Raw genomic sequence first — 22,287 nt, 5'->3', positions numbered from 1 at the left:
GAAATAAATCACAGCTGTGCTTGCCTTGTTTGGATCTTGTCTGATAATCAGAAAAGTCCTGCATCATCCTGTCTGTCACTGGGTCTGAACATGCTGCCTTTCACTGAGTGCATTTTCCTCTCCTCTCCTCCCAGCTGATCAGTGCCCAGAAACCATACCTGTGAGCATGCACAATGCCCTGGGATGGTCCTGCGGTGCTGCAGCTGGGAAGAGGCCAGCTTGGCCATGGTGTTCTGGCTTTGTCGCACTGCCGTAGCACACACGGCACATTGGCGGCGGCAGCAGCAGGAGTTTTGGAGTTTTATCTGGAGAACTTTGTGCTCAAATTACTCAGGGTTATGAACCCTGGCTCGTGGGGTGACGGCTGCCAGCCTCGCCTTGGGCAAGAGGGCGCAGAGGAAATGCTGCGATGGGCGAAGCTCTTTCACACCTGCTGGCTGTGAGCAGTGCATTGGCTCCTCAGCGTGGGCAGCAAGGTCCAGCTGTGCCTGGTGAGTTTGTATCCAGCATGGTGCAGGCAAAGAGCGGTGACAATGAGTGGGATGGCACAACAGCATCATTCACATTAATTGGCGGCCCATGGCACGCGGCTGTGCGACCACGAGATGCCGGGATGTCTCTGCTCGTGGTGTTTATTCTTTAGGATGTCCCTGTCACACACCCAGCTGCTGTGATTATTAATTACTATTTATACTTTGCTTTGGGTATGCACTGTACCTTTAAGACCAGCAGAGGTGGGAACCCTGCCCTCCTGGAGGCTCCAGGTTGGGTGGGAGGGTGACAGGTGCAGTGAGTCTTGGGGGGAGTTCAGGACACTTGGATAACATACCGTGAACCCTTCCTCCACCCTTTGCTCCCCAGCCACATCAACAGAGGGGCCAGGCTCCCACCATTGGTTTTTCAATGCCCTTTTCTGCTTTTCCATCCTGTTTTCTTTTAAGTCCTGCAGCCTCTGCCTGGCTTTAAAAGCCTCTCTGGGGCCAAGGGGAAGGATGGGATTCCTTGTGCTGGGAGTGAATGCATTGTGGGACACCAGGAGCAGTGGGTGTGCAGGTGTGTGTGGGGAGAATTTCACAAATGCCTCTGGATCTTGCCCATAAAATCTGTACTGCGACAGGTGCTCAGGTTATTGATCCTCTGTTAGTCTAGGCAGGATGCTTCGCCAGGCAGAGATGACTTCCTAGTGCAGGGAGCTATTAATGGTGTCACAGCAGTGCCCCATGCATGCCAGTTCTGCTGCTGAACTCTGGCTGTCTGGTCTCCTTCCCAATGACCCCAACAGTCCCTGGTTAGCTGGAAGCAGATGTCCATCACGTTATGTGTCTAGAGAGGGAATATGGAACCATGCTGCAGTCAGTGCTGCTGACAGAGAGTGGGTTGACGCAGTCATGTGACTGCCAAAGGGCCACGTTGATGGCATGAACTTTCCCCTGGTGCATGGCCAAATTTAGGCACAGCCATCTCTTGCCCCTGAAGTGGGTTTTGGCTGTGCAGTTGCACTGGCCCACACACCTCAGGTGCTTTTCTGCGGTGGTTTTGCAAGGCCAACCTGAGTTGCAAGCGTAGATGAAGGAGGGCTGTGAAAGTAGGGCCAAGTTCCAGTGCTGCACTCTGAGGTTTAGGATCTCACTGTTCTGTTGTAAGCCTCAGAGTAGCAAGCTTTCCCATCTCCCTGCTGGATAGGAGGAAAAGTGGAGGCCAGTAAAGTGGAGGGGTTCTGTTGGTATGCAGGACAAGATCCTCATTGGATGGATGCTGTCCTTCTGCCCTGCCGGCACCATTGTGATGCCCAAGAAGGGCAGTGGGAATGGCCTCTTCTGTCTGGCCAGGCATCTGGGAAGAGCCATCTCCCTGCTGGTCACAGTCAGCAGCCACTTCCACCTCACCAGCACGGGACCCGGAGGTGCAGTGGGCTTGTCTGAAGCAAGGGAATAGTCCCTCATGTCCCTGCAGATGAGACCCCGTCAAGCACCACCTGAGCCTGGCAAAACCCTGCTAGCCCTGGTGGTACAGGTTTAATAATGTTGTAGTGTCACCGAACTCATGGTCCACTCCACAGATTGCAGTAATTTATGAGGGTCTAATGCCTCTTCCCATTCCCAGCTGACAGGGGAGGTGAGGAACCTCCATCTGCCTGGCATGCTGGTGAGGGCAACCCTCTCGCCCAGGCAGGAGGGTTCATGATCTGACTCTGTTTTGTTGCTGTGGTACCGCCTGCTTCCTTTTTTTGTTCTCACACATACTGTGGTAAAACGTGTGCACCCTGTGTTTGGAGCAAACAACAAACCCACGTCATGTGTTTTCGCTTTCTCTGTTTCGTTGCCTCCACGTGTTAGAGCTGTGCGGCATCCGTGCACTTTCCGTTTGGTACAAACAGATCATGCTTGGTCACCAGTGGAGATGGCAACAGGTGGTTTGCATGGGCACCACAAAAATATTGTGGGCTTTGGTGAGGTGGATTCCCCCCCTGATTTCCAGACACTTCTTTTGGGGAAGGTATTTTGGGTAGAGGAACTCTGGGGCAGTTTCTAGAGAGAAGGGCTAAACTGTGTTTTTCTGAAATGTGCCTGGCAGATGTCTGAGACTGGAAACTGTGTCAGAGGCTCTTGCCCATGCTGGGCACCGATGTGTCGACCTAGGCCCTGTGGCTGCAGAGGTTTGGCCTTTTGCTCACTGCTGGCAGAGATGGCAGGGTTGTGGCTTTGCTAATTTGCTGGCAATGCCTCCTCTGGGCATTGCTGAGGGTCTCCTCACCTGCAGCCTGGGGCTGCCAAAGAGACCATGTTTGCCCCATTATTTCAGTAACTGGCGTGAGGGGAGTGCTGGCCGGGGCAAAGAGCCGGTGGCAGCACAGGAACCTAGGGTGGCAGATGCCTGCCCCGGGATGGACTGGCCCACGGGCCAGCACTGAGCTGCTGAGAGCAGCACGGGCCCCCGCAGGTCCTTTCCCAGGGAGCGGCAGGGGCCGTGAGCTGCGGCAGTCCTTGGCTGTCCCCTCTGCTCTGACGGGCAGTTCAGAAATAGCAGCTGGCCCAGTTCTCCCGCCCCCGTGGCCCAGATCTCTAAGAACGGAGGTTGCTCGCGCAGCAACAGCAACAGCAGCAGCATCAAGCGCTGCATTTAGCCCATGAGCTCAAACAGAGGGAGCGGCTGCCAGCAGGATCCCAGCCTGGCTGGGTGACGCTCCTGCCTGGAGACTGCGCTGCAGGCTCTGTTTGTTGCTGTAAACACGCTCCCTGCTGCAGCTTCCCTGTTACTATCTATAGCCGCGATCTCTTGGCTCCCGTGCAAGGCGAGTCTGCGGTCTGGCTCCCACCTTAGCCTGACCTGAGCCAGGGCTGCCGACATCCCCGTCGTGGGTGGGTGTCTCCGGGCTTCGCTGCAACAAGGATCAAAACAAAACCCAAACTAGAGGAAAGGACGAGCCTCGCCCCTTTCTCTCCTCGTCGGTGGTTTCCCGGTGGCTTTTTGCCCATGCTGTTGGCGGCTATCCCAGTCCCCCCCCCCCGCCCTCCCGAGCACTGCTCCCAAGCTCTCCCAACCTTCTCGGGGGGCTGCGGCCCCTCAGGCTTCCCTGGCAGGGCTTCCCATCGCCCTGTGCCATTACCCTCACTCTCGATAATTACAAATACACATAATAGGGAAGTCAATAGTGACACATGAGCATAACGCGCTCCTCGCTGCAGGGACGGGCGTTAAGCTGAGCTTTCCCTGCCTGAGGCCCGCCGAGTACCTGTGCCCAGCTACGGGCAGACCCCGCTCAGTGCTGACGATGGGGCTTGACTTGCAGCGCAAAGCGCACCCCCGGCCCGCCGCGCCCCTTTTTCGCCGCCCTCCTTGGAGCACCTTGCTCCAAGGCTGCAAAGCTGTGCGGGGCCCCGCTGAGGGAGGGGATCACTTGCGGCGGGACGGCGCCCCCGGGGAGGGGGTCGCCTGCTACGGGACGGCATCCCCCATGGCAGTGCCCCCACAGCAGTGCCCCCACGGCAGCCCCCGCAGGGTCTCGCCAGGGGAGGGGGGGAGGGGCCGTCGCGTCCCGAACCGTCCCGTCCCGTCCCGCGCGCCGCCCGCCCGCCGCACTTGGCTGCAGCCTGGAGCGCTTCCCGTCAGTCACGCCCCCTCGCACAGGATGTATCCCATATAAGGATATCTGCGTCAGTGGGTTCCCGAGCCCGGCCGTACCACTCTGTGCGGGGGGGGAAGCTCCATGGCCGCTCCCTCCAGCTCTGCCCTGGGGCCCCTCCGCCCCTGCTGTCACCCCCCGCCCCGTGCCTTGGGTCTCTCCCGAGGGGGGGAGGGGGCAGACGGCGCACGGAGCGGCCCCGGGGAGGCGCGGGGCGAGCGCGGGGCGGGCGGCCCCCCCCAGAGGCGCGGGTGGCGCGTTCCCTGTGACGTCGGCGGGAGGGGGTATAAAAGGGAGGCACGGCGCGGTACTCCAGCAGCTCAGGCAGCCCCGGCGGTGGAGCGGAGAGACGCGCGGCGCGGACCGGCACAGGGACGCACGCAGCCGACCCCTCCTCGCTTCATCCCCAAGGACGCTTCGCCACCGTCGCATCACCTCTCGCTTTCGGCTTGCGCGCACCGAGCCGACATGATGTATCAGGGCTTCGCCGGAGAGTACGAGGCTTCGTCCTCCCGCTGCAGCAGCGCTTCCCCTGCCGGGGACAGCCTCACCTATTACCCCTCTCCGGCGGACTCCTTCTCGAGCATGGGCTCGCCTGTCAACCCGCAGGTGAGTTGCCGAGCGTGCCGGCTGCGCTCTTGGCCGGGGCAGGAGCGCTCAGGAGGGGACGGGACGGGAGCGGGTGGCGCGGGGCTGGCCGTGTCCGCGGAGGAGGTCAGGCTGGGGACTGGCATGGGGAGCGGCCCCGGTGCCGAGGTGGGGCGGTTGGGGGGTGCCGTAGCCCGGGCCGCGCTCTGCGGCGGGTGTGTAAAGCGGCTTCATTGATAAAACGCGAGTTCATTGAGGAGACTCCGGAGCAGCGTCTGCGTCAGCGCGGACGTCAGAGATATTTATAACAGGCCGCTCTCGTGTGGAGCCGGCGCTGGCAGCGCGGCGCCGCGGCCCCGGGGACGGCGGGGAGCGGCCCGGGCGCTCCGCTGACGGCAGCCCCCCTTCCTCTGACCTACAGGACTTCTGCACCGACCTGGCCGCCTCCAGCGCCAGCTTTGTGCCTACGGTGACGGCTATCTCCACCAGCCCCGACCTGCAGTGGCTGGTGCAGCCCACTCTCATCTCTTCAGTGGCCCCCTCCCAGAGCCGCGGGCACCCCTACGGCGTCTCGGCGGCCGCCCCCACCACCTCCTACTCCCGCCCCGCAGTGCTGAAGGCGCCGGGCGGCCGCGGACAGAGCATCGGCCGCCGGGGCAAAGTCGAACAGGTGAGTGCGGATCGGAGTTGTTGCGGGGGATTGGGGAGACGCGCCGCCGGCGGGTTGCTCTGGCCGGGGGGCACCGGGCTGGCAGCGGGACTGAGCTGTCTCTCTCTGCCCGCAGCTGTCCCCGGAGGAGGAGGAAAAGAGAAGGATCCGCCGGGAACGGAACAAGATGGCAGCGGCCAAGTGCCGCAACCGGCGGCGGGAGCTCACCGACACGCTGCAGGCGGTAAGTGCTGCCCGGGAGGTGGCGGGGGAAGAGGGAGTACCGGGGGCGGGGATGACAGGAGAAAGGGGACTCCAGCTGGGAGTGATGCCGGCCCTGGCTGACAGCCTGCTCTCTCTGCAGGAGACCGACCAGCTGGAGGAGGAGAAGTCCGCGCTGCAGGCGGAGATTGCTAACCTGCTGAAGGAGAAGGAGAAGCTGGAGTTTATCCTGGCGGCTCACCGGCCCGCCTGCAAGATGCCCGAGGAGTTGTGCTTCTCCGAGGAGCTGGCAGCTGCCAGCGCCGCTACCGCGCTGGACCTGGGCACCCCCAGCCCCCCCATGACCGAGGAGGCTGCCTTTGCTCTGCCGCTGATGCCTGAAGCGCCGCCGGCCGTGCCGCCCAAGGAGACCGGCAGCAGCGGGCTGGAGCTCAAGGCTGAGCCCTTCGACGAGCTGCTCTTCTCCACGGGGCCGCGGGAGGCCTCCCGCTCTGTGCCCGACATGGACCTGCCTGGGGCCTCCTTCTACCCGTCGGACTGGGAGTCGCTGACTGCCGGGACCAGCGGTGAGCTGGAGCCCCTCTGCACCCCTGTGGTGACCTGCACCCCGTGCCCCAGCACCTACACCTCCACCTTCGTCTTCACCTACCCCGAGGCAGAGGCCTTCCCCAGCTGCGCTGCCGCGCACCGGAAGGGCAGCAGCAGCAACGAGCCCTCGTCCGACTCCCTCAGCTCCCCCACCCTGCTGGCTTTGTGAAGGGCTCCAGCACTGACTGACCTGCTGGGCCCCCTCCCCTGCCCACGCACCCCCACGGACTTGCAGCTGTGCCCCATGGGGCTCCCCAGGCCTGGGGAGGGCCCTGCCACCGCCACCCCCTGTCTGGCCTGGCGCCCCGGGGCCTGGCAGAGCGTCATGCACCGAGGTCTCTTACCTCTTCCAGAGATGTAGCAAATCGCATGGAGTTTGTCTTGTCCCCAGTGGCCCATCCATGAGAGCTGGTAGTCTGTAGCATGTCCCACATGGCTGGGTAGGTGACTCCCTCCCCTCCTTAGTATCACTAGCATTAACTAATTAATCTCTTGGTTTTAAATGATTGGAATTTAACCTGGTGCTGGGTATCTCCAACTCGTATCTAGTGCAGCTGATTAACAATAACTACTGTGTTCCTGGCAATATCGTGTTCTGATGACTTAGCAATGACCCATCTTATGTGGGGGGAAAGAGACTCTATTTTATTTTCTAGTAGGTAGATAAATAGCTATATCCATGTACTGTAGTTCTACATTGATGTTCATTGTAACTTTACTGATCATGCATTGTTGAGGTGGTCTGAATGTTCTGACATAAGTTTTCCATGAAAACGTTTTTATTGTGTTTTTAATTTATTTATTAAGACGGATTCTCAGATATTTATATTTTTATTTTATTTTTTTCTACCTTGAGGTCTTTTTTGACATGTGGAAAGTGAATTTGGATGAAACTTAAGCATTGTTTGCTTATTATTGTTCAGAGACATTGTCAATAAAAGCATTTAAGTTGACTACTGGAGCTGTCCTTGTGTTGCCTTTTGCACTTGCTTCCTTGCGACCTCAAAGGGATTCTCTAGCCTCTAATTTTGTCTGGGCTTTATAAACTGCAGACACCTGCAATCTGCCTGAGACTAAGGGTGGTAATACCATTTAGGCCAGCCCTGTCCTTGTCCTGGTGCTAGTCAGGGCTGGCTGTGGTTACACCCATTCCGGCAGGCGCCAAGGTCACTCCCCATGGCCTTTCCCAGCTGAGCTGTCTGGGTCTGGTCCCCTTCTGTGTCTGTGTGTCACCTGCTGTGCCCTTTCACCAGCTAGCTCAAGGTCTTGCTGGAAAGTGCTGAAAGGGCATCTCTAGGCTGGGGCCCACATGATCATTTCCATGTGCCTAACAGCTCAACTTCCTTGTCCCTGGATGTGGTCTGGTTCCTCTAGGAGCAGCTATGGCCTATCTTCTTTGTACAAAAGGGCATGAGAAAGGCTTGTGCACTCCTTACTTTGGGGTGAGTGGTATAAAGGCAAACCACTGGCTCTTCAGTTTCTATCAAAGCCAGCCCAGTCCTGGAATGAATGAGTTAGAGCAAGTGGCACACACATTCTAGGAACGTGCTGCCTCCTTGGAGTCTCTGGAAATGTGGTCTCTCCTGCTGAGTCAGTTGAGAAAGAGAAAGGCTGCTACCCTCTGTAAGCCCTGCTGCTTGTGCAGTGAAATGTGCTCTGCTGGCAGCACAGCAGCTGGGCCAGCTTATCCCTGCTTGCAGAGCAGTGGTCTGCTCCCTCCCTGATGGCTGCATATGAAGGGACCCCTGAGAATGGCAAGGTCTCCCTGACAGCCTCCAGCCCTGCCACTCCAGTTTGAGAACTCCTTTCTCAAGGTGAAAGCAAAGATATCACCTGTGCACGCACATGTGTCCAGCTGAAGGCCATCCTGACACCATGGTCTCAGGGAGTCTCTGTAGGCTGGCATTCAGGGTCAGGTTTCTGTAAGTCCACATCTCCTGGTCACTGCAGCAGGCTCTGCCTTTTTCCACCCCTTCCCTAATCAGAACACACACAGGATCTATCTCATCTCAGCACTGAGTATTGCAGCTCCATGACTTGCTCAACAAGGCCTGCCCTGTGTAAAAGCAAATATTACAAGTGCAGTTCCCCATCTTTCAACATTAATCTGTAGGCAGAGCTGACAAGTGATGAAGACTAATCCCACTTGCTACTAAGCAGCAGCTACTTTCACATAGCCACTTGAGTTTACACGGGCAACACCCAGCTGCAGCAAATGCACAGAGGCACTGAACCATGAAGCAGTCATGTAGGTGGTGGGTGATGCTACAGGGGAGTCAGACTTATGTGACAGGTAACCTTGTGAAGTCAGCAAATCTGGAATGACAATGTGCTGTCTTGCTGAAACACAATCAAATTCAGAGTTGAACAATTCAGGTCTCTGGGAGCCCATGCACGCTGCTGAAATCACCAGACATTCAGCAGAGGCTGAAAGCAAACGGGTCCACAAAGTCCAAAAATACCACATGGTTCAAAAGTGGCTTCTACCTCAAATTAGGTGGAGTGATCCTGGCCCGATCATCTCTCATGATCATTGGACAGGCTAAAGAAAAATCTAGAGCTAAATTCAGAGAGCAGTCCTGCAGCCTAAGCAAGGCTTCTCTTTTTAACAGAAATGATAGCAAGTGCCAAGTCTAAGCGTCAGCTTTTGCATTTCTTACGCAAAGATGTCAGATTCAGGGGTGGCACTACATGAGACACTTTATGTCTAACCCCAGGCTCCAGCCTTACTCCTTGCCTTCAGCCATAAACAATCCAGAATTCAGGATGTGCTACATAAAATTTATGCTGTGTTATGAACGTGATTTATCTGTTCCCTAGCATTTGAGAATTATGTAGTGAAGTCACACTTAAAACAGGGAGAATCTTGCCACTATCTTCAGCTGAGGAATAATCCAGCAATCTCTGCCTGCAATGTGTTATAAGCATGTGCTTCAATTACAAGCTGTATCTGATCCATCACGCAGATACCAGCACAACGCTTTGTGAAACACAACAATGGAACGAGATAAGACACGTAGGGAACCCTCGTGTTATTTCTGACGCCTCCTGTGCTCCTGATGCCTCTGAGGGCGGTCGTGTAATTAATTCTTAGAAATGCAACTGCAACGCAACGCAAGGCAGAGTGGAACTGTTGTTACGAATAGCAGAAAGCAGAGCTGTAAAACAACGCGAAGATCCTTAAACGCGTTTACGGCAGAACACAGCAGGGCTGCCCAGCCCAGCAGCACGTCCTGCCCGGCCGCAGGAGGGTTCTGCGGCTCCAGGGCAGCTCCGGTGCGGACAGCAGCGGCAGTCCCGACCCGCTGCTGAGCGCACGGCCCGCACCCCGCCTGCGGCCCGCGCCCCGGGGCCGGTCCCTGCCCTCAGCGCGGGGCTCCCGCCTCGCACCGGCCCCGCCCCGCCGCGCCGCTCTGCGCCTGCGCGCGCCCCTGTTTACTGTTTGGTTGCCGGGGCGCCGCGCGCGGGCGCGCCGGGGACGTGACGTGACGTCGCGCTCCCCGCGGGGACGCCGCGAGCCAGCGCCGTGACGCGCGCGCTTCCGGCCGTGCCCATATATGGCAAGGCGGCGGCGCCGCGCTTCCCGGGCGGCGGGAAGGAGCCCGCAGGGGGACGGGCACCGGGGCGGGCGGCTGTGCCCCCCGGCCGTGCTCCCGCGGCCCGGGACACCACTCCCTCCCTTGCCCCACTCGGCTCCTCGCAGGTGGAGCCTCCGGGAGGGCTGAGCAGGCAGCCTGGTCTCCGTTCCGCCGCCTCCGGCGCTCCCGTTGCCCTTGCGGGGTGAGGCGTCAGGAGAAGCCGTGGGCATTCCAAGCAGCCGGGTGCTGAGTCCCGGGCGAGCTCACACGCGGCGGTTCGCAGCTCTCGCTGTCCCTAACTTGGCTTCCGTGGCATCACCCCCACCCGGAAACCTCCACAGCCATCAAGAATTGATCCGTGATGGTGGGAAAACAGAACGGAACTAACCACCCCAACCTCCCCCATAGCTGACAACTGGCTTTTATCTCCAGTAGGTGGAAGAAAAGAATTACCTATTACTTTTTTTTTTTTTTTTTTTTACCTACAGTTGCAGCACAAGAGCTGCCCTATGAACGCGGCTGCAGTGTACTGGGTGACCAGACACCCACATCCTTGAACATTCGCTCCGCTAGTCCTCCTGCCATTTGTCTTTTTGTTACTTTTTGTTACAAAAATCCGACTCTACTGCTTTCCGTCAAAATAGAACAGAAAGTTTACCAAAAGAGGTATCAAAGCCAGTGGACAGTCAAAATAAAAATGGATTATTCAGAGGAGATAAGGTTCTGGAGAAAAATTAAATTAATATTTTGCTCTGTGCTCATTGTAGAGGAACCTAAGAATATTCCCGTACTTATACTTGATCTTATGAAAGATTTATCAGAGGACCTGTTTCAAACTGAAGGTCTGTAGAAAAGGTAGTGAAACAAATGGCTAAAATAAAAAGTGTTGAACAATTGGATTGCATTATATTCATCCAAGAGTTCTAAAAGAAGTCAAGACTGAAATAGCTGAGCTGCTTACTAATGGTTTTTGTGTAACATTGCGTTTAGAAGGGCTTTGATAACAGAAACAGGGAAGTTAGTTAATATGCCAATTAAAAAAAAAAAAACAAAAAACAAAAAACAGAACAAAAAAACCCCAGCAGCCTGAAAAGTTCTGTAGAGCTGCTGAGCAACGAGCCTATTCTCTGTACCACCCATGTTAGTGAAAACTTTAAAAGTTGAACTAGTGGATTCAGGGAGAAAATGAGGTACTGTGAAAGATGGCAGAACCTTTCTAATGAGAACTCCTGGCCTTACAGATTGTTTGGAGTCCTGTGAGGAGTCAGCAAAGCATGTGGACAAGAGACATCCAGCTGGTGTTTCCTACTTGGGTTTCTAAAAGGTGTTCAACAAAATCTGTGAGCAAAACCTTCTGAAGGAACTGTAGAATAAGAGAAGTTTTCATGTGGATAGATGACACTGCATCAAAGACAGGTCTCTAAGACAGAACAAAACTATTTCTTCGTGGATTCAGCCAACATTCAAATCTCTACAAGGATCTGATTTGGAGCCTGTGGACCGAGGGCAAATGTAGTAAAACATCACAATACAAAGTGAGTGGGTGGTACAATTTGATGTACATACATGTAAAGTGTTTTAAATGGGAGATAAACAGTCCATTTCAATCACACAGAAACAGCCTAGAAGCTGATTTATCACTTGGGAACAAGCTCTTGGCAAAATAATAGCTCTGTGAAAACCCCAGTTCAAGGCTTGGTAGATGAGCAAATCGAGTGTGTGGAGATGAGGAATTAGAGCAAGAGAATAAAAGCATGGAGTGTCATTATGGCACGGGATAAATCCATGGTGTGCCAGTGCTTTGAATGTTGTGTACAGTTCTGATCTTTAGAAGCACAGAGAGCATTGTGAGAGGTTCAGACAAATGTTGGAAAGTGTGGGACAGCTTCTAGGTCAGAAGCAGGTAAGGTAACTAGGGCTCTTCAGCTTCACAGACACAAGTTAGGGGAGGTTTCTTTCAGTGTAAGAATGATGTACAACAAGCAAAACCTGGGGAAACATGGAATAAAGCCAGATTTGACAAGGTTGCTCAATCTGTGGGTACTTGTAGAAAACCTTTTTGCCTGATTTTGGTTATACGACAAGGTTTTTTGTTTTTTGGGGTTTTTTTTGAGATTAAAACTCCAGAAAATGAACGCAAATAAAAGTTAGTGAGGACTATTAAATACACAAATATACCCTTTGGCTGTGCAAGTCCTGATTTTGAAATTTCTGGGACCTTAGTGGTGAGGCAGCACTGCACACTGACCACTGACTTTGTCCTCACTACTTTCTTCAAGTGGTTGCTACCAGGTAGTGTCAGAACACTGTGGTTGATAACAGAGAGGGGCAAAAGCTGTGCTTGATTTCATAAAATATGACTATTTCTATGTGGAGTTGTAGGGATTTAGCTGAACTCTTGCTTTTTCCTGTGCTTTCATATTATAATGGCATTTGAATTGTTTAAATTACCAGAAGATATGATCTCATATATCCGTGTGCCTTATCTATTCAGATCTTTTGCTGATAAGGTTGTTCTTTGGAGCTGCATCCGGGAGCCCTTCCAGGCAGAGGTGGGCTGGTGACCCAGTGAGGTGCTGAAGTGAAACCAACACCACCCATTCTTCTCATTTGGAACCAGTGGATGTTCACAAGGGACCTGGAATTATATCAACAGGATATCATGGGAAAACAAAAGAAGGCTGGAACTAGCATGTGGACAATGTAGCTTTATCATTTCCAATTAAGGAGCTCTTGTTCTGTGGAGTGCTGTCCTGTCCCCTGCCACCCCCTGGCATCTTTAGTCTGCACAACAACAGATTTTCAGCTCTTCTTCACTGATTAGATTTGAGCTCTGTTTTTATACAAATGTTTTGTATCTTGGTCTGTTGGCTATGGACAACCAGCTGCAACATTAAAGGAGTAATTTTAATTCTGATTGCATTGCATCTTCCACTTGGTAAGGATTGAGTGCTTTTTAAATAGCCCATCTTGAATCTTCTCATGCTCGGGAAGAAGGGAAGAGAAACCAACTCATAATATAGTATTTATCTGGTTTTGTTTGCAAAATTAAATATTTTCCCTGAATAGGTAATGGTATTGCAAAGGCCATGTGTTAAAGTGTTAATCTTAAAGCATATAATCTGAAAGGTACATGGAATTCAGATATTGTGAGGATATTTGGGTTTTTAAATAAAACATTATTTTGACACTGCTTTGAAGTATATTGGGTGCTTCAGCATGAGGGTGATAAAATTCCTGATATGAAGCATTTGAATTCTAATTGTAGGAAAAATAACAGTTGCCAGTAGCACAGGGAGAAGGACAAGCTCTGTTGCAGCACTTAGGCATGTGGTATGGCAGTTGAATCAAAACAGCAACGTAACCTAATGGTGATGTGTCACTAACCTCGAGGACACCAGGGGAGATACAACAAAGTAATTTGCTGTCATTACATAAGAACTGAGTACAAAGCCAAGAATGGGGTTTCGGCACAGATAAGGATTCCACTCCAAGACTTTCAAAGAATTCAGCTCTTCAAAGCTTTAACTATCCACGGGCCTCTCAGATCCTCCCATCCCCTTCATTCTCCCCCCCTCCCCCCATGGCTGTGGTTTTTTGCTGCTATTTGTCAGCAATTTCCAGGTGCCACCAGCCTGGGTGCCTTGGCTATGCCTGTGCTGCCGAATCAAAGAGGGGAGGAATCAAGCTTGGCATTTGACTCCTGCTTGTGCGCTGTGCTCTGCTACACAGTAATGACTCTGGTTTCTGAAACAGTCTTGGCATGTGTCAAGCAGCGATCTCCAAGATGATGGTTGGGGGTAGCTCAGAGAGTAGCATGTGTCCAGTGAGCCTTGAAAAAGACTCTGAGACTGGACCCCCTCCACTCTTCTGGGTGATCCAGCAACATCCCAGCAGGTTTCATACTGTCAAACACCCCTCTGTGCTGTGGCACATGACAAGTCCTTTAGCTTCATGTTGTAAATCATCCCCCTGGGCTATGGCACAAGCTCTCTTTTGTTAAAATCTGCCTGTCTGAAATAACACTCCTGAAATAATACTTATTTAGGACCACTTGTAGTTTGGAGGTGACCCCCAGCCAGGTGCTGTGTGGTGTGGATGGGTGAGTGACTGCCCAGCCCTTCCAGCACAGAACGGTTCCTGGCCCAGCTTCACTTGGCACTGTAGATGCTGCCTGTGCCAGGCTACAAACAAGCTCTGGCAGGTTAGAGGATTTACCTTGTTGTAAGGGTTGTGTAACATGTTCAGTGCTCCAGAAGGAATCCCGATGACTGCAGTGTTTGATAAATTATCTCCACATCATCCTAAATATGGAGTGGGATTAAAGGGAAACACGAACTGATGTTTTTCACTGAATGGCAGACACGTAGCTCTAACTGGTGGGAAACATGGTGAAATAACACACATGGACACATATTATTCTACCTGGATGCATATTTTCAAGATCTTTGTTTCTGTCTGGGACCTTAGCCAAGGGGCATGGCAAGCTGATGGGATGGTTTCCACCCTTTAAGAACCATGAAATAATAGTCACATGAGCTGCATCCCTCAGAAGGGATGATCCTGCTGAGGAATATTTATTTGAGAAAAGTTTTATCTATATTCTACATACTTTCATGTTCCAAGGGCAAATGCTTCACTGGATCTTAGTCCTGACACATTTAGTTAAGACCTAATGAAATTCTTTTTGTTGTTGTTTTACTCCTTATTGCAGAAAGGCACTACAGGAATGCAAGACTCTTGCTCATTACACCAGAATAGTATTAACATGGCTTCTTCATAAACCTGCCATATAGTTATATGTCATTTACATAAGTCAAGATTTGCCAAGAAAGCTTTAGGACTTCAGAATTGAGGGGGTTCTTTTTATATCTTTTAGAATGTATAATTTGAGAAGGATTTTACTGTGCAAGTATTTTCATGCCAAAATAAAGGCAGCTTATTCCTTATAGAGTAGGTAAGGATGATTCTGGAACCAATAGGATGGTTCTGGAATGGTGATACTTCTGTGCTTGCAGTAAAAGTGCCAACCTATTCCATTTGCTGGACATAAGGAATAGAGTGTAACTCCATGCAGTCAAACCGAGCAAAATCTCTCTTTTCCAAATCACTCTATGACCAAAGTTGGCAATATTTTTCCACTCTGTGCCACTTTGTCACTTGTTGTTGTATCATCAGAGAGTAACTGTGGCTGAAGGCCTAAACATGGGTTGGGTGCATGTGAAAATGATTATCATAGCTAGCTTAAGGCACGTGTACTAGCACAGGGAATGACTTCACAGCTTCCAATCTTATAATAAATATAGCTTAATTACTGGATATTGCATGACAGCTTGTGCCCTGCAGGTGAGAAGGCACAGAATGTGGTAAGGACAGGCTCTGACTTCTAAGCAAAGGTTTGTATTTCCTTTTAAGATACATTATGCACTGAAATAATCATCTGTGTTTAAGAGAATGAAGTATTTATTATATAATGATTTCCACCTGAGGATCTTGGAACTCCTTATGGGCACTGATGATTGGAGGGTTCTGTTGTAGTTTGCAGCTTACCATGAACCATTCAAAGCAGCATCTGAACACTTTCCCATTAACCTCAAAAGTGACTAATACACAGATGTGTGGTTTGTTCCCCTCTCCTCTCCCCAGCAGATTTTGTGTTGCATTGTGTTTGTGCTACAGGTGTAAGCAGCAGAGCTTGCAGTCTGAATGGGCAGGTACTAAAGGGTCCTTGGTCCTTAGGGAACTCATTCTCCAAATTTTGGAAAATTGTGTCCCTTGCAAAGGTCAATATTACATTATTGCAGAGAAGCTACAGTTTCAGGAGACCTTAATTCATTTCATTCTGTTTTATTCCTGGCTTGTACACAGTTACTAGCCTGATCTCTCAATTAAATGGTCCAGGAAGTTACACTGGCACAATGAATGTATTTATGTGGGAGAGTTAGGCTGCACTGAATCCCTGACCAAAGTTAATGCAGAACCAATCAAGTGCTGTAGCTGACAGAACTGCATGAACTCCTGTGGAACAGCATATCCAGGACCTAAGTGATTTGCCTAAGCTCAGTTTGGAGTGTTCAGTCTGCAGAGCATGTGCTAAAATCCTTATGTTTTACCATGAAAGTGGCCAAGCACTGGAGCAGGTTGTGTGGAGAGGCTGTAGAACCTCCAGCCTTGGAGGTGATCAAAACTGGACTGGCTGAAGCCCTGAGCCACCGTCTGCTTTGAGCAAGGGTGGGAAGGGTAGCCTTCAGAGACCCCTTCCAACTTCTGTTGATGCACTGAGTGTGTGAATGGCTGGATCAGCTGTAACACAGAGAGCCGAGTAATGCCCTGGTGGTGTGTGTGAAAGCAGCTGAGTGGTAACACTCAGGGTTTGTGACAAGGAACTACTCCAGATGTAGGAAATATCTATCTCTATGTTTATGTATGAGAATCTCTAAGACCTGGATGTCATGCTCTGACAGATCTAACTAGCAATTTTAAATACTATCTTTGCTGTCTACAGTGTGTTGCTAGCTCTCCTGGGTGACAGCCTGTGCTGTACCCTTGCCCATGCCCAGAGCTATTAGCTTATCAAGTGACTGAGGAAAGGGGCTTGTGCAGAGCTCCCTGATGCCCAGTGACAAGGACTGACATTCCCATTCTTCTTCTGCCTCCCCTGGAACAGGTGTATTAGCCCAGGACAGGAGAGCAGGGTGGAGAGACTTAGATGGGAATGCCTGCAACCACCCCAGTCATAATCATTCACCCCAGAGTTAAATCCCCGAGGCAGCACTTCTAAGCTCAGCCACCTCTAAACCCAGATTTTTGGGGTCCCAGGACATCCATTTGCTGGGGCTTCTTTTTGTCCTGTGTCTGATTTTCTGTAGGTGTCATTTGTGCATAAAGTTCTATAGTTTAAATCAACATGCTGTAATTCATAACTTATAATTTAAATGTAATATAAATTATATATAATTTAAATCTAATTTAAAATTTATCCTAGAACGGAGAGCAGCATGCAAATGTCTTTGTGGCCTTGGTGCTCATTTGCACAATGGATGTGAGAGCATTATCCTGACCTGTAGCAAAGCTGATCAGCAAAATGGCCAGTGTCTCCTGGGTATTGGCAGGTCCGTTGTCAGTGGAAGAGCCTGGATGCTTCTTGGGATTTCATCATCCCAGTGCCTGGAGTCATGTGGTTATGTAAGAATTTAGATTTCGGTTTTTGTTAAGCATGTGTTTATATCTCGAGATCAAAGGGGACAGTTGGGCAATACGAACCTTGTAGCCCCAGACGCTTGAAGCAACAAGCACCGTCCAACGCTGACAGCAGCAATATCGGGAAGCTCACCGCAGCTCTGGGGCTCAGGCTCGTGGGCTGGCACCGTGGGTGCAGCCGGCTGGGCAGCCCCTCCGCCCGCCCCCCCGGCTGTAGGAAACACCCCTGGACTCTGCGTCCCCTGGCCAGGTCCCTGGGACAGTCCCCACCCGCGTTCCCGGCCGCCCGCCCGGCTCTCCGTCCCCGCTCCCAGCCGATGTCCCGGCCCTGCCCGTGCCCGTGCCGGTATCTGTGTCCGTGTTCCTGTCCGTGCCCGTGCCCAGGGGGCGCATCCCGCAATGCCCTTTCCTGGCCGGTGGCTGCCCGGGGCCCTTTCCCGCTTCCCTGGGCTGGGCATTCAGAACTTCAGCGCTGGGCGGTCCCGGCATGTGTCTGCAGCCTCGCAGGAATGCTGCTGGTCCGGTGGGTAAGTCTTCATTCCTCGCCTTTCACTGCTCCCTGCTGGTCTCCGGGAAGCTGAGCGCCGGGGGAGGAAAGCAGAGGCGGCCAAAGCAGCTGGGGAGTATTGAATCAGGGTGCTCTGGCCCCAGAGGTCTCTACTGGAACCACGTCCAACGAGAGTGTTGCTCACTGGGTTGTCCAGCTGGATTTCAGATATCCCTGGGAATGGGGTTTCTACAACATTTCTGGGCAACTTGGTCTAGTGTTTGATCGGTCTTACGGTAAACAGTCAGGATCTTAGGGACTTGTATTGAAGAGTTAGTATTTCCTCGCTGCTTTCCCAAACATTTTTTCAAATGCCAAACACTTTTTCAGTGAAGTGGCTCCTCAGCCAGGTGGCACTCAGTACTGTTTTATGGAGTTATTTTCTCCCAGGTGAGGGAGTTGCATTTGATTATTTTATATGAAATTGTTATCTGTAGGGGGATAGAATATAAGTAAATAAAGATAGTATAGAAAGTAATCTTACCCCCTAAGGAGTTGCAGCTGGGTTAATTATTAAAGATTAGGAGCAGGCCTGACTTTAACAGGCCACACCTGTAGCCAATAAGAAGAGTGCTATAAAAGACTGGATTGGTTGGTTGAGGAACACTAGCATCAGCTGGCTTTTGTGAGAAGAAGGAAGAGGTAGTGCTTAGAGGAGCTGCCTACGAGAAACGTCGGGGAAGTATGAAACTCTTGCACTAAGGAGACAATAATATGGAGCCTTTGTGCTATAATGACAACAGTTATTGGCCATTCCTCCAGCCTATTTGGGCTCCTTCAAGTGGTAGCACTGCTCTCTAAGCATGTTAGATACTGCCCCTGATTTGGTGTTGTGCACTAATTCACTGTTTGTAAGCTTTGTCACACCATTCAGGATGTTATTAAGGGCACCACAGAGTACTGATCCTCAAGAGATGCCACTAGAGTCCACTGGTTATCACCTGGGCTTTGTACTGCTGACTGATGTTGAGTGTGGTGATCCAGACAGCTTCCAACCCACCTCATTGTTCATGAGGTAAGTATGTGCCTCACTAATTTGTCTCTAAGCTTAGTTGTAGGGGTAGATGGCATTGTAAGCTTAACTAAAGTCAGTTATTGGCTCAATGAGAAGCAAAGAGCTGATGCTCCATCTCCAGTGCAGCAGTGTGCTTTGCCAGGACCCTCTAGTCCTCTCCACAAAACCCCTTTCCTGGTCACTCACCTGATCCAATCTGCACTGATAGTGTTCTCAGGCTGCCCTCCTTCCTCTCACCAACCTGCTTTCCCACGACTGCCAAGCCTCACAAGGGACCTGGGGCGGGACCAAGTAGGCAGGTAGACTTTTCATGGGATGGACAGGTGGTTGATACATGGCCAGGCTTGCTCTCAGAATCCTTTGCCTTGCTGTGTATCTGCTGTGCAGTCTGATAATTGCAATGCCTTTTGATGAATCTTGTTCTTAATCCTCTCAAATATGTACATGTGCTGATACTGAGTGCAGTTTATCTAATGAAGCTTTGGATCGAGTGGTCTGTTCCTGTAAACACCATACAGACCAGGGGCCTGGCAACCTCTTATCAGATTTTGCCCTAGGAAATAGTAAAAAGTCAAAGGGACTGTAAACTGGGATCTGGCACTTGTGGGAAGTGCTGAAGACTAAAGCACACCACACAAGGGGCTTGGACAATGCAGGCTGTGCTAGTCAGGGGAGGAGCCTTGCTTTTGTTTATTTTACTGGTTTTTTTGACACTTTGAGCTGTGTTCTGCAGGAAGAACTTAGGTTATGGGTTAAGCCTGTCTTGGGCCAATGAGAGAGCCCAATACTGAACAGCTGACAGGGACTAGATCCTGGAAGGGGTGTCTTGCTGCAATTACTGTGCTGGACGTTCAGGTGGCACTGAGGCTGAAGGATTCACAGGAGGCTGTTGGATCTGCAATTTCTAAGGCAGTTCCAGAAATAGTCATGCTTCTAGTTGTTTTTCTTTTCTTGCTCTCATCTAGGAAACATGGATAGGTTTAAGATAATCTGATCTCTCGGCTTCCCTTGTACCTAACAATCTGCCATGTCCAGCTGCTCACCATGCCAGATAAGAACACTAACCCTGAGAAGTTTGAGATACAATCCGTTTGTTGCGCTTGTTTGGGTTGATTGGCCATTTGTGTCCTGTCTCCAGAGAGGCCCATGGAGGTCCCTCTTCAAAACAACATAACCACTTTATTATTTTATTTTTTTGCAAGGACCATCTTCCTTCACCCCTACCTGCTGATACTCTGCATGTTGATGGCAGAGCAGTGTGAGCTCTGGTCATTGCAGTAAGACAACCATTGCAGTGGTTGCAGCCATGCAATAGAAATTGCCACTGTTGCACTTGTAGTGGTGAGTAAATACCTGAGCACTTATTGAGCTACAGAGTCTCACCTGTCTTACACTCTGCTCTGTTCTCAAGTCCTTCAGAATAAAAATGGAGGCATAGTGGAAAGTACAGGCAGTAACAAATGCTGCCTCTTGTTCTGTTGATGCTGGCAGCAGGGGCATTTTGCTGTGCTGAGTTTCCTTGTGAGGGTAATAGTCCTTGAGAAATTGCCTTCCTCTCCTGAGGAATGTCAGGCATATTCCTGACCTTCCCTTTGGGAGCCCTGTCATTGGAGTTGCCAAACTATGTAAGAATTAGTAGAATTACCCCAGTGACTCTGGAAGAGCTGGCTTTGCTGAGTTCAATGGCTGCAGTACCTAGGGAGTCTCCTCTGTTTGCTGGCCCTGACAGGAAGGTCCTTCTGCTCCTGCTAATGGCCTCTGCCAAAATCCCTCTGTACATGAACTAGCTCCTGTCAGAGCTGGAGAGCCTGGGTGAGTCCAGCCAGGTGTTTGGATAATGCTTTACATGGAGCAAGCCTTTCCTTTGCTTCCCTCTACCCTGCAAACCTTCTGCTGACAGGCAAGATATTAAAATAAAGACTGTGTGGCCCTTATTGATTGTACCCAAGGCTTTTCTTTTTTTTTCCTGTGCAAGCCTGACACGCAAAGTCTTGCACTGGGCTTTTTAAATCAGGCTCTGGATCAAGTCTTGCAAAGATTGTGTGCAGCTGCAAGATTGCTGGAGGGGTTTTTATCCTCACATCAGATAGAGCTGGGGAAAAAAAAAAAAAAAAGCCAAACCAAAACAAGGGGAAATCACAGAGCCAGCAACTTTCTTGGCATCTCTGGGATTGTGGCTCCTCCTGCCCCTCCAGCCTTCAGAAATGTACTTGGCAGAGCTGCCCACATAGAAAAACAAATGCTTCCCAAACCAAAACAGAGTTGGGTGTTGGTAGTGAATGGGCCAACACTGCGTGCTGGCGTCATCTCTGCCCACTGCCAGCATGTTGTCATAGGAACAGCTGGATTATTTTACAATCCAGCTGTGGAGCCAATTCTCCAAAGGAGTAGCCTGCAGGGAGGAGAGAGGGGCAGGCACTGCTGTATTTTCTGGTAACTGGAGGGAGGAGGATTATTAATGGAGAGAGGGAAGGAAGGGTTACCAGTGAGTGCTATCTTTCACAGCCTGAAACCACAACTAGTCATTTCCAGCTAACTGGCTGCTTTTAGCTGCATCTGGGAATTACAGGCTGCCCTGTGAGAGAAGGGTGGTGAGGAAAACAGCAAATCTTTTTGTGTTGAGGCTGATAATGTGTCTCACAGCTTGCTGTCCTGCAGAGACCATGACTTGCCAACTGTGGGGAGTGCTGTGCACCTGTACAGGTTCCCGCCACCCAGAAATTTGTAGTTGATCAACTAATGGGTCTCCCTTACCACGAAAATGATTCATCACTGTTTCCCTTGCCCTCTTTGCGATGTTTGTTGCCCTCTTTCCTTTCTGGATGCTCCTTAGATCCTCTTTTGAGGCTGCAGAGCACAGAGGGCATTGTAGGTGCCTAAGCAGAGGTTTAGTCTTTGTGCTGGTGGAGGTTGTCACACAAAAGTGAACACATTTGGTTCGATGGAAGAATGTTTGCTCTTTAGCGAACTCTGGGCCTTGTGGTTTAGCAAATCACACTGGTTTGGGGCTTGTTGAGTACCCACAATGAGGATTTGATGACAAAAGCCAGGAACCTGCAGCAGTTGCGAGAACAGAGGCCTGTGCTCTGATACAGCTGGGGCTGCTGCTCTTCTGGCAGGGGAGGGATTTGTCTGCCGGCAGAGTGCTCCTGGCCCAGGGAGAAGTGAGAGGAGGCAGGGAGGCGTTAGCAGGTCACTGCTGGGCCGCGTCCAGGCCGTGGATACACTCGTGGCGCCTGAACTGAGGCGGCCCCATCCCGTTCCAGTGTCTAGGTGCCGTGGCGCCGTCCTGGGACGAGGGGCGGGGGCTGCCGGCGAGCGTGGCCGGCAGAGGGCGCAGGCGGCGGCCCGGGAGCGCCGGCCCGGCTTGGTCAGGCCCGGGAGCACAGGCTCGGCCTGGGCTGGGCTGCTGCGGGCGGCCCGGGAGCTGCAGCTGCTGGGCACGGCCTGCGGGCCCCGGCACGGACAGACAGCCGCCCCGGCCCTGCGCTCCCGCCAGCCAGGGAAGCAAGGGGCGGGCAGCCGCCTCAGCTCCGCCAGCGTGCCCTGTGGACTGGCTTGGCTCGACCTCTCCTTCCATCAGTCGCAGGGAGGGTTGTTGGAGCAAGAGCTGGCCGTGGGTCATTGCCAGGGCAGGTGAATGAGCCTTGCTCTCCCTTGTCAAACGATGTGGCTGCTCTGATAGGTGTGACTGGTTTGGAGACCCCTTCCCTCTGTTTGCAGATGGCAGCAGGCTGGGGGAGTGTTGGTTTGCTGGAGGTTAGGAAGGTGCTACAA

The 22,287-nt window shown here is 51.8% G+C and overlaps 2 protein-coding genes and 1 long non-coding RNA gene across 5 annotated transcripts in view; all 3 read left to right on the top strand.

The window, feature by feature from the left end:
* Positions 1–4,446: 4,446 nt before the first annotated feature.
* FOS (Fos proto-oncogene, AP-1 transcription factor subunit) lies at positions 4,447–7,371 on the top strand. The gene is made up of 4 exons (XM_064715389.1): positions 4,447–4,732; positions 5,133–5,381; positions 5,497–5,604; positions 5,725–7,371. Exons 1-4 carry the CDS (start codon positions 4,592–4,594, stop codon positions 6,337–6,339), a joined length of 1,113 nt encoding a protein of 370 aa, XP_064571459.1. The 5' UTR covers positions 4,447–4,591; the 3' UTR covers positions 6,340–7,371.
* A 2,395-nt stretch (positions 7,372–9,766) lies between these two features.
* Positions 9,767–13,295, top strand: LOC135448462 (uncharacterized). 3 transcript variants are annotated; one of them, XR_010440464.1, is made up of 4 exons: positions 9,767–10,112; positions 10,237–10,414; positions 10,990–11,283; positions 12,243–13,295. It is a non-coding gene; the product is annotated as an uncharacterized LOC135448462 (long non-coding RNA). The 3 variants fall into 3 exon arrangements; XR_010440463.1 differs by having other exon boundaries at positions 10,237–11,283; XR_010440465.1 differs by lacking the exon at positions 10,237–10,414 and having other exon boundaries at positions 9,767–10,179.
* A 4,803-nt stretch (positions 13,296–18,098) lies between these two features.
* Positions 18,099–22,287, top strand: part of JDP2 (Jun dimerization protein 2) — a 47,316-nt gene continuing 43,127 nt past the window's right edge. Inside the window, exon 1 of the mRNA XM_064714079.1 lies at positions 18,099–18,510. The gene's annotated coding sequence lies outside the window, so the exon portion shown is untranslated. The remainder of the gene's footprint in view (positions 18,511–22,287) is intronic.

The sequence above is a fragment of the Zonotrichia leucophrys genome, chromosome 5 (assembly GCF_028769735.1).
Source record: "Zonotrichia leucophrys gambelii isolate GWCS_2022_RI chromosome 5, RI_Zleu_2.0, whole genome shotgun sequence".
Classification (NCBI taxonomy): Eukaryota; Metazoa; Chordata; class Aves; order Passeriformes; family Passerellidae; genus Zonotrichia; species Zonotrichia leucophrys.
The sequence above is the reverse complement of the archived record's forward strand: the minus strand, read 5'-3'. Positions and strand labels throughout refer to the sequence as shown.

Excerpts from the sequence above, each read along its gene's own strand:
- FOS (XM_064715389.1), top strand. The coding sequence starts at position 4,592 with ATGATGTATCAGGGCTTCGCCGGAGAGTACGAGGCTTCGTCCTCCCGC. Across the intron at positions 4,733-5,132 it reads GCTCGCCTGTCAACCCGCAG|GACTTCTGCACCGACCTGGC; the intron begins GTGAGTTGCCGA and ends TCTGACCTACAG. Across the intron at positions 5,382-5,496 it reads GCCGGGGCAAAGTCGAACAG|CTGTCCCCGGAGGAGGAGGA; the intron begins GTGAGTGCGGAT and ends CTCTGCCCGCAG.